General features: G+C 42.9%; 1 protein-coding gene across 4 annotated transcripts in view; it reads left to right on the forward strand.

Moving 5' to 3' along the window:
* LOC105567288 (protein scalloped) overlaps nt 1-11716 on the forward strand; it is a 171711-nt gene that overhangs the window by 148393 nt on the left and 11602 nt on the right. For all 4 annotated transcript variants that reach the window (XM_012022046.1, XM_012022049.1, XM_012022048.1 and 1 more), the window contains one exon: nt 4962-5092. In XM_012022046.1, coding sequence (XP_011877436.1) covers nt 4962-5092 — 131 coding nt within the window. The remainder of the gene's footprint in view (nt 1-4961; nt 5093-11716) is intronic.

The raw sequence follows: 11716 nt of genomic DNA on the forward strand, positions 1-11716 counted from the left end.
ACATTTCGGTTAGAGTGCGGCGGGAACGGTGCGCCGATTGTCAGGTATACAGAATTGAAGAGTAGATTTCACCGCGGTTCGCATCTTTCTGTTATTTTCAGTCGCCTTCGCGTGAGTCGTTACGGTCCACAATCCCACAGTCGTCGGCGACGCGACGTAAGAGCGCATTGATTGCACATTTATATTATACGAACAACGCGTCCGCGTCCTCGAGCGAATTTCCGCGGGAACAATATTCGTCGCAATTCGCAGAGAGCCCGGGACGAAGACGAATGCCCGCAATTTACGACTTGCGATTTGCAATGCAAAAAAGACCGGCGGACGGAGAATTCGGCGTTGTCGTTTCATTTCGCCTCCTCGACGTTCGTGTTTGTCCTCGACATATTACGTCGCTCCCTCGCTCGGATAACGATGAATCATTTAGCGAGCCGTGTTCGCCACCGCCGACTCTTAATCGAGTCTTTCCGTAGGAAGCGCAAGACGGTAATCTCTCTCCGAAAACTTTCCGCGAAACTCGAAGATTTATCGGGGAAATAATTTATTTACCCTACGGCGAGAGAGAGAGAGAGAGAGATAGCGGCGGGGAGGGGGGGAGAGGGTTGCGTCGCGTCGTGCCGGGACGTCGCGATTTTCACCCCCTACCACCCTGGCTTTCCACCAAAGTGCTTTGATAGTCAATATGAATCTGCAATTAATCCCGCGATGTCAACGGCGTGCGCCGCTTAAAAGAGAAATATTTGATTTAACATTCCTGTAATCCCTGAAACGATGCAAATATTCGCTCTCTTAATGTATGCGTAATTAATGCGCGATTCCCGTAACTTTTACGACTCGGCGTTACAACTCGGCTGGTTTAAAATAGACGCGTCTCCCGTGGGCGGACAAAACTCACCGAGAGTATCGTTCCGCTGCGATATCAAAGTCGCTGGCTCGCCGACTTAGAACTCTTACGTTCGCGCGTTTATCCATCGGGCACGAAGTGCCCCGGCGTGATTCTGCTTAACCGTACAGTTAAACGTTATTTCAATTACGACACGTTTGATGTCGTCTGGCGCCGGTTTTACGGTCACCGGCGACCGTAAAACCTTAACGGCTGTGAAATCTAAGCGGCGATAAGGTGGCGCGTAGAAACGCCGTTTACACGGTCCAATCGGCCGGAAATCAATTCATCGAGCGACCCCCCCCCCCCCCCGCGCCAAACGACCGCAACGACAACTCCTTTGTTTCGTCCAACGGTTACGTTGCATTTGTCATCGCATATTGACCATTCAGTGCAGTACGTATCGCACGGTGGCGGCTAACATAATAGCAATTCTCCGCGGCGCACAGCTAAACCTTCGCGCAGAGGGAGCGGAAGATCTTCCGGTTTCTGTCCGTCGAGGAGAATTCTGCTTTAAAATGTGCGCTTGATAAGAGAGCTGGAAGATGAAATCACTCTCAAGGCAATCAGCATCGTAAATTTGGTATACAATAACCACTGGTCAATAAAATTTTGTAACAAGAAAAGTATTTGCTAATTTTGACATCTTCGTCTGTTGTCACGAGATCGTAGTTGTTTCGATCGGGTCTGGTTTTTTTTTTTCCAACAGTTACAACCTATAAAATTTCACATTTACTGCTTTTACACTACCGCTTAACGTTGTATTTAATTACTGTGGCTTTGTTACTCGTGAAATAGTTTAATTTTGTTACTTTCGAGTTTTTGTAATTTTAAAGCATTCGTGTTACCAAAAAAAAGAGATTTCGTCGGCCAGTGTTATCGTTGGACATTAAGAAGTGACGTTCCTGACGCGAAATATAGGAGAAAATGCTAATTACAAAAACTTTCGTATTACAAATACCTGTATTCAATTTATTTTTTACATTACATTTTCGAAAGCTAAAAATATAGTGTCACTATAAGACTATTCGTATCTGAATTTATTTCATGTCATTTCCTTCCTCAATAACCTTGTCTCTGATAGAATCAGGCATACGTTTTCGTGTTACAACAAAAAGGTCAGATTTTGTCGGTCAGCGTAATTGGCCGAATATTAATTATTGCACGATTAGCTTTTACGCAAGTATCTAAATTCGGGGCCGTTTAGTTTTCTGCAGTTTCGTCTACGCACCTCCACGCCCAACGGAAGTCGTCCATTCGGAAATTATTTCCTCATATTCCGCGTTGAGTTTTTGATCGCCGCAGTTTGACGCTATATTTTTCATTGCTCCCGATGCGTGATCCGCAGAAAAACAAAACATTCCACCCCCGCCCGTGTTTCCCCCCCCCTCTCTCTTTTTCTCTGATTTTACCTTACGCATGGTGTGTGCACGCGGTACATTGTTGTATTAAAAAAAAAAAGAGAGAGAGAAAAAGCCGGAATGGAGCGCGCAAATGGAATATTCGTGTTGTTAAATCCGGAGGCCGTTGGATTTTCATCGTACGCGATGAAACCCGAATACGTCCCCGCGCGTTCGAATCGATTCTCGGTTCTTTTCACCGTTTCGAAATCGGTCGTCTCCTCGTTATCGGCAGTTTCGAGCGGTTTATATTCGCGTGTAACTGCGCGAATCGAGTGAAAGCATTCGTCTCGTCTCTCCTGGGACGTCTCGCGTCTCCCCTGCCTTTTTTCCTCCCCGTTTCGTTTCCCGCTTGCTTCGGCTCATTACGATTTATTACGCTCGTTATCGTGCCGAGTCGCGAGTTACGCGTCCGCGTGATTTCGTACGGATATCCGGTGGATTGACTCGCCAAACGGCGCTACGGAGCGCCCGCGTCCCGCGCTCGCTTCCACGTGCGCCTCCCGTGCGCTAATTAGAATTTATGACGAGCGCGCTTTATCACCCGCTAAATTTAGCCACGAGTTTTGCGCGAAAATCGTTTTCGTGCTCGCGGCACGAAACTGCGCTTTTTCGCGCGATTACAATAAATCGCTCGCAGTTTAGCGAGCCATCCACGATATCGAGATAATGCGTTATCGGCTTATCCCGTACCATTATTCACAGTTGTTTACAGAGCGTAGACGTGACAATTAAAATTATATAAATGTCCACGCTACTTATCTCTGCTTAACCCTTTGAAGCACGGTGGTAACTCAAGTTACCACCTCCAGTTCATTACTTTTTGGCCATTTAATTTCTAGTTGACGCATTTAGGTCGGGTTTTTTGCATTCTTTGGGTATCTTAGCAATAAAAGAACACATAGATTCCATGGGTGCCAATTATATCTAAATAATGTTTCTTGGCATAGTTGTATTACAATTGAATGTTGTTATTCTTTTAAGTTTTGAATTCCGCCATTTTGAATTATGAAAATCTGATAACGGATTCGTAATCAGCGACCCCGAAAACCCTTGTGTACAAAGTTTCACAGAAAATGGTTCAATAGAAAAATGTATGTTTCAAAGGGTTAAAGAGATCTTATATTTTAAATGGTCACTTTTTATTACGCTACATAAATATTCTGCGAACATTTAGACATTACTTTATATGTAAATGCGAATGAAACTCAAGCAGGATTAGTACGTGTACATAAATTACTTTGATCGCCGGGCGATAATTTTGGCACTATCTCTTCCGACAGGCAGACCGATTGTAATTTATGCAAAGATATAGCCATGTCATCGGTAAATTTCGATATCCTCTTTTCAGATATGATAATAAGACCGAAGAAAAATGACGGATAGGTTGCGGCAAAGTGAATCGTGTCCCTTGATTTAAAATGCAACCGTTTGAATTAAATACGCCGACAGTTGGTTTGTAAAAGCGCATTTTATCTGGCGCTTCTGCGAGGCAGCTCTCAAAGCCTATTTCGAGCGGTTTGCTCTCGAGGGTTTGTTTGAATCCGTCCGATCTGCTTCTCGTCAATTCTAGAAGGAATTCTCGTATTCGAGAGGCCCGCGAGAATGCAATCTTCGTCACGGAACTTTTGTTTCCCAGGGCCGATTCTATCGGATATCCGCGATTGTTCGTTTCCATTCGCGATAAGGAAATCAGAATTTATGCGAGGTGTTCAGATTTTTCGTGATATTACTTGGGAAGGTGGAAAGCGTACAGCGCACAAGTGAAAGACGAGTTTAAGGAAGAGCTCGAAGAGGCCAGATAGCATTTTTAGGACCAGTTTCACAAACATCGGTTAACCGAAGGTCAATTGATTCTCTGTCTCTCCTTAAATAATAAGATGGAAAAGGATAGGAAGTCGACTGAACTCTAGTTAATAGTTAACCGATGTTTGCGAAACTGGCGCTTAGCGTTTTGCGAAGGCCCGTTCAACTCTACAGATCCTTAATTATCGTTATTTATGTAGAAATTGAGTTTATTAAATATGCCGAATCATTTGTTTCAAGTTTTAATTTTTGAAATAATATACCGGGTGTTATGCAACACCCGCCTCACCTCTTATTTGCGGATAGAGCGGACTAAACCAAGTCGGAAAGTCCTCTACCATTTTGCGACTTTCGAAATAGTTAACGAGCTATTAATTATTAAAAACCAGCTGCCACAGTGCTCGCACGTATACATATATTTCATACTTCGACTCTGTCTTATTCGACGACGATGACTGACTTAGTACCACTCGAAAAGGACCCAAAAGAGAATAGGGTCGAAACGTTGTATAATAAACTATAACTAGCCAGTTGGGTTGAAGTTTCCCGCCTCAATTTAAAAAGATCCATTTCGACCAATATTGTCATATTTCTATTTAAGTACATTGTTTGTTATAATAGTCATCGCTCACTCAATAAATCAAACGATGGTACGTTATTTATCCCATTAATAATTTAATCACGGTCCGCCAAATATTAGTTAAAGATAAACATGTGAATTGCGATTAGATTATTAATAGGATAAATATCATTTGACTCTTAAATGTCTCCGATTATGCACCTAGTTACGTGATTTATTTTACTAATTATGACATTTATTACGGTCGATTGATTAAGGATACTGGTCTTTATGCACATAATTTGCCGTGTTGCAGGTCGCAACGAGCTGATTGCTCGTTATATCAAATTGAGGACTGGTAAGACGAGAACGCGAAAGCAAGTATCTTCGCACATACAGGTTCTCGCGAGAAGAAAGCTCCGGGAAATACAGGCAAAACTCAAAGTGGTGAGTGTATCCAGTTTACATGTCTTTCCCAATCGCGCGTTTATTTGTTATATCGTCTTTTTTCCTCCCCTTAATGCTCTCCAACGCCACATCGAGGCCCACCGATCGACGTAGCGCGCGTCTCGCGATCGCGGTTTTCGCCCTCTTTCGCGGAGGGATCGACAAATTCACTCAAAGCGATATAAATTTCGTTTATTTATGTAAATGCGATGTGTTGTGACTATCAAAATAAACTGCGCGACAACAGCGGTTTAACATGACACATTATTATAATAATGAAATGCGAAATAAACGCGATTGTACAATTATTCATTTAACAATGTTGCAATACTTGATGACACGTGTCGTGTCATTTGATAATATATTAAATAAAATATTGCACGTGTCGTATAAACGCGATACTTGGCACGTGGAATTGATATTTGAATCTCACGCGCGCGGCGGATTTTTATTTCTCTCTGAACTATGACAGTTAATATACTGAAAATTCGATCAGCCGTATTTACCAGGGGATATGATGGCCGCGTAATCAAATTGTCATACGTTTTTTAAATATTATTATTTTTTATATTATTATTTAATATTCCGTTACTGAAATAAAATAAAGAATATCATTGAGAGGGACGCGATTAGATTGTTTCTCGTAATTGTGTGAGTATTAAAAATAAAGGAAAAAGAATATCGTTACAAGAAAGACGTATTGTAGAGAAGGAATCTAATTTGATGACACAGTAACTTCATAATGTTCTTCCCTGTACGTTATTTTTTTTTTCGTTTCGCTGAATTTTATTTTCATAAAAATATTCGAACTTGACACTTTGGAAAATTCTGCAAATAAAAGATTTGCGTTTCTCCATCAAATAACATCTTTCACAAAACAAATCGAAACGCTCAGCGATCGAGATAATCAGAATTCTGCTGTATTTCACGTTTCGCACAATGTTGCCTCGGAGAATAGTAGCGATGATATTAAATCGCGATCGGCGATGTGCGAGCATTAGCGGGCGATGGCCGTTGCGGAATCATTTTCAACGAGAGGGAGAAACATATATATCGAGGGACACGCATATCGAGAGGAGCATTGCCGCGGGATAAATCACGCGTAAAAATGAACCCAGCCCGTTTAATCAACAGCTGAATTATTAAAGCGATTCGCGAACAATTGCGCGCCGGTTAATAAATCAAAGCATGGCGGTGCAATCGGTGGTGCCTCCATTTCATCGATGGGCGGTGAAATATCGGGAGACAGAAGACACGAAAGAGAGAGAGGGGTGAGGAGGAGAGAGGGAGGGAGAAAGAGAGAGAGAGAGAGAGAGAGAGAGAGAATTGTTTATACAGGATCGGTCAATATTCGGAATAGAAAAGAGTCGAAAAACAAGCGGAGCGTGTAAATTAACCGTGCGATTGCATGCAGCACTCTGGCAAAGCTCTCGTTCGAAGAAAAAAAACTGCCATTTAATCGACAGCGATAAACTGAAAATTTTTTCGGATATTCCGCGCAATCTAGACGTTATTACCAAATAGTCGGATCGTGAAATATAATTTAGCAATAGCGTTTATAGTTTTATACCTATCTTCTTCCACTATCCCCAAGGGATTAATTGGTAGATATAATTAATTATCGCGTAAATGTGTTATTTGTTTCCCCGGTATTGATACAATTAGCGAAGTTCAATGAGGAATTCTACGATTTGAAGCTGTCGTGATATAATCACACTCTTTTCACAGATAGCAGTCCTTGTCAGGACAAATGGGAGAGCATCAAAGTACTGATTGTTTCGAAAGTATGAGCGATTAAAAATGAAAATTAGACTACTTATTAATTTAGAATTGACCGAGGACGATTCTGTATAATTGAAACGTATCACTTGTGTTTTACATTTCAGTAAAATAGTTCATTCAACCTAATACCTAGATTTACTTGTTTGGCACTTTACTTTATATATAAAAAAATTTAAATTTTGATTACACATTACACAGAATGTACCAATGAACCATAGGTACTTGTGGAAAGCTGCCGTTTCTAAACCACTTGACCGACTCTTGTAAACTTTCGCTGAAAGTATTAAGGAAGGATGAAATTTTCAGTTGAATTTTATTATAATCGATGCCACTAATGAATGATAATCGTGCGCGTCGTTAAGGGAGTTTTATCAGGTTTCAAAATCGAAAGATCGGAAATGTCGTATGTGAGCATGCATAGAATTTTCTTTGATACGTCATTTTTTACTCTTCAATTGTTACTAATTTGTGTCGACTTTTACTCAATTTTCCGATAAGCGGTTCAAAAATCGTGATGATTTATTATGTCATATTCACCTCATTATCCAATTTCCTATTTGACGAAAAATTTTATACATTCATAACCATAAGAGTGTGATAAATGAATCATTGCAACTTTTCAATCACTTCACTTGTTGCAAAATTAAATCGAAGAGTGAAAGAATGGTGTGCCAAAGGAAATTCTGCGCGTGTTCACATAAAAAATTTCCAATTTCTCGCCTGGTAAAACTACTTTATTAATGCGATTATCATCATTGACCCCAAATAAAAAAGTTGATCCTTCCCTAATACTTTCATATTCTTTTATCTTGCCTGAAATTTAAATACGTCTTTGTAATGTTGTACGACACATACGTGCACGAATAATTTTGCGTTGTAATGTATCTGTAACGCTTTTATTTTTCTGCGCTAGGTCATTTTTATGTTCTATTGCGCCCCGGCTCTTGGTAGTCCCAAAGAGTTCCGGAAAACGCCAGCGTCTCTCGAGCAATTTTAATTACGCTCGCGCGCGCGCGCACGACTTTCGCGTAATAAGATGTCGTCTGTTTCCGCGCGCGCGGTTCCGTGCCACGATGCCATTTATGAAATACTCGCACGGGTTTTCGTTTTTAAGTACGGTCAGCCGCAGCTGCAGCGACTGCAACTGCAGTGGCCGCATACCGTGAACATTATTCAGGAAAGTAGCAGGCGTGGGAGGGTGGCACGGTCTACCGTGACGTAATTTTCTGGTTTTCGTGTTTCAGGATGGGTGAATGCCGCGCCGCGACTATTGCTTGTTGCTCAGGAGGGGTTGCTACCCCGCCTGTGGCCGCGAACCGCGCGATTTATTCGGCCGGGGAGGGAAAGAATTTCGCGAGCGGCGTTCGTATTTCACACCGTACCGTTATCGTCTTATCCTCCATAATAAGAAACGGGGGGTGTGTCCTCGGGGTGGTAGGCACGCTGAGACGCGCCCCTTTAATAACTTTTGGCCGAGAAAAATGACTTCGGACGAGACCTCGACCGGGATTCGAACCTGAAATCTTCCGCTTGCCGAGCGACCGTTCTTTCTACTGATTGTGAGCTCTATCCAGGCCCACTCGACACTTTTCGAGCCTGCCTTTACTTTGACTAAATCTTTGCTTTCGTATTCTGTATATTTTAACGAGGCGACAGCAATTTAAGAGAAATTGTCCATCTCGTTGAAACAATAATTGGGCCGAAATGAATTAAAATCCGGCGAGCATGGGGAAATCCTATTGGAAAAATCTTACGGTCTTTCTTCATCGAATCTAGAATTATATAGGATTACATAGGATATTTGATTTTACATTATTTGATTATACATTTTTTGTTACTAAGGGGGTGGAAATAGAATCTCCTTTCGCCAATTTTGATCGTAATCGCACTTGTTGCAAATTTTTTAATAATACTTTTCCTGATAATCACCCACGCATTTCCACTAGGTGGAATGTACCGCAAACAACGAACAGAATTTAAGGGTAACTTCAATCTTGTTTCTTATCTTGACACCGAGATCTTACCCGCTGGAAGTATAAAATTTTCCGACCGTGTTGTTCCGCAGTTTTTAGTTTAAATTCTGTCTCCTTTTTTCCCCGGCACGTTGATTATTTTTTTTCCATTTATATTAATGACGCGTATTACGTTTCGCGTGGACTCGATTTAGCTTTTGTGCTTATGCATTTTACATGCGCGCGTATCAAACGATATTACACCAACTATCACGGTCTATCGAGATTGTTCGCCGTTTTATCTATTTTGGAAATAATTGCACCAGGCATTACGGCGTAATTAATTGTTGCGGTGTAAACGTACTTCCGATAACAGGGCGGGGGTTGTAGTGGTAGAAGGGAGTTGCGGGGGAAGGGGGGTGCCCAAAAACGGGCGAGCAGCGTTTCAGAATGTCGATAAACATGTCCAACCCCGTTACCCGCCCAATCCTCTGCATTCCTGGCGTGTATTCGAGAGATGAAGGGCGAGAGAGAGAGGTAGACAGTGGGAGGGAGGGAGAGAGAAAGAGAGGGGGGAGAAAATAGAGAAGGGAGGGAGAGAGGGGAGCGAGCGAGCGAGAAGGAGAGAGAGAGAGAGAGAGAGAGAAAGGGGGAGGCGTATGGGACGGAGGGTGGAAATTAAAAAAAAACGACACGGACTGCACCCTCTCAATTAACCGAATTGATTTTCCGCTGCAAATTCAGCGCGCGCCCCACACAAACGTGAACAACGGCCCGCACAGCGAAATGGACTTTTCGCGGGTAATCGATGTCATCCAACATTCATAAAAAATTACGCTCTATCCAGCGAAATTCGCGCACGGCCGTTTTGTAAATCGACTTTACGCGCCGGTTAATCTGCCGAATCGTTCTGATGTCGCGTCGATTACGTTGCAAAGGTATTCCGAATAAAAAAGACACTAAGTAATTACGGCGACCCTTCGATTGGAGGAGGCGTCCAGCGGTTTTGAAACGCGCTCCGCGACGCGGTGTCGTTTTTTTTTGCGAAATTTCAGAGAATCAAATATCGCGGCCGGAGTTGTTGTGGCGGAGATAAAAAAAAAATAAGTGAGAAATGTACAGCGCGAAAATTATGATGCGGAATCCGAAAATTGCATAATGAATATGCATTATAACTTGGCCACATTCCCCAAATCTCTTCTAACCTCGCCCCGTGAAAATTGAGAGGGTATTTCATTTTAATAAGCGAATTATCAGTGAAAGTTTAACATTATCAGAGAAATTTTAATGACGCTTACCGCATATTTCTATTTGCATTGCAATTATCCAATAATCCACTAATTACAAAGAATGTTAGAACGGATTTGTCCATTAATTGCCTTACGCGTGATAAGTTAGCCGGCACGTTGAAAAATAATCAGTTGCAGCAAAAGTTAGTCGCTTATGTATTAATTGTAGAAATCGATTGCTTATATAGCAAACGATCGCATTATCTTTTTTTTTGCTTCAGTAATTTCTCTCTCTCTTTCCCCCCCCTACATATTTTTATTCTATAATTTGCTTGAACCATTAATTACGAGTCGTACAGTAAATAGAATTCTAATCTACAACTAAAGTTGATCATAAGCTCGGTTCGTACCTTTTGAGAGATACCTGTGGACTTATTTTTCATTCACACATTAAAGATGCAATGCCTTACCGAGTAACATTAACTTTTTAACACCGTCGTAGTTTTAAATTGCAGCACTAAAGTAAAATTTATACATAAAACCTAAACCGTACGATTAACATTTTTATTATCCATTTGTAGCTCCACGATTCCCCGCGGGGAAACTGGGCGCGAGTCCCCCCCCCTCCCCCTCCGCTTTCAACTATTTCCAAGTTAGGAATACACTATCGGTATATGTGCACGTCGACAGTTTCATTAAATAAAATTCGCCTACAAATTAATCGAAAAATCCCGTAGGTAATAGAAACGGCGGCGGCGGCGACGGCGGGGCCCACCCCCGTTGTATTTCGAAGCGAACACGCGAGGGGCGTAAACAACGTCGGGAGCAAAATGTAACCCGTGATTTTCGGTCGCACCGTCGGCTAAATTCTTTATTGCTCGCATCGTTACGCGGGCGACGCTTCATTCCGGTCGACCGGCACTCGTAGTGACTCCTCCATTACGGATTTATGAACGAAATTGAAAATCCCTGTGCTCCCGTGGCGATGGGGCGGGCGGGAGAGAGAGAGAGAGAGAGAGAGAGAGAGAAAGGGAGAAGGGGGGTGCGAGTGCGAAACGAATGGGCACGGGGGTGAATCGGCGCGGGACCGGATGATGGTGGTGGGCATGGCAATTTTCCCGAACGTCACGGCAACGAACCACCTCTCGTTCGCCTCGTCAGCGATTTTCGGTCGGGCGCTGATTAAAACGACGGCTTTCCGATAAAAGCGCGCCGAATTCCCGCGAATTTCTGTTGCAACCGGACTCGCCGCCGCCACCGTTGTTTCTGCAATCAAACTGCGCCGCGCGCGATCGCGATCGATTTCATCGCGCGCGGTGCGCGACGCGCGATGCACCGAGGGAGCGGGGAAAAAAATATCAAGGGGGGAGCGGGTGGCGCGAGGGGGGCGGCGGGACGGGGAGAAAAAAGGAACGCCTGGTAATCGCGCGTCCGGGCGCGGTAAATTGATTCGCATCATTGAGAATGTTACGAATTTATCCGCCGACTGTTGATTGATATCGCGAGTCCCGGATGTCTCGAATTTTTCGCTTTTTCGAGCCACGTCGCGTTTGTCCTTTCGCGAAATGTATAATTAAAAAATATATACGCGAGCGTGTGCGTACCATTCGGCAGGAAAAAGCTGAAAAATTGACCTACGTGTCGATATTAAACACTTCCAC

Source organism: Vollenhovia emeryi, unplaced genomic scaffold (assembly GCF_000949405.1).
Source record: "Vollenhovia emeryi isolate VEMERY1.0 unplaced genomic scaffold, V.emery_V1.0 DF939139.1, whole genome shotgun sequence".
Taxonomy (NCBI): Eukaryota; Metazoa; Arthropoda; class Insecta; order Hymenoptera; family Formicidae; genus Vollenhovia; species Vollenhovia emeryi.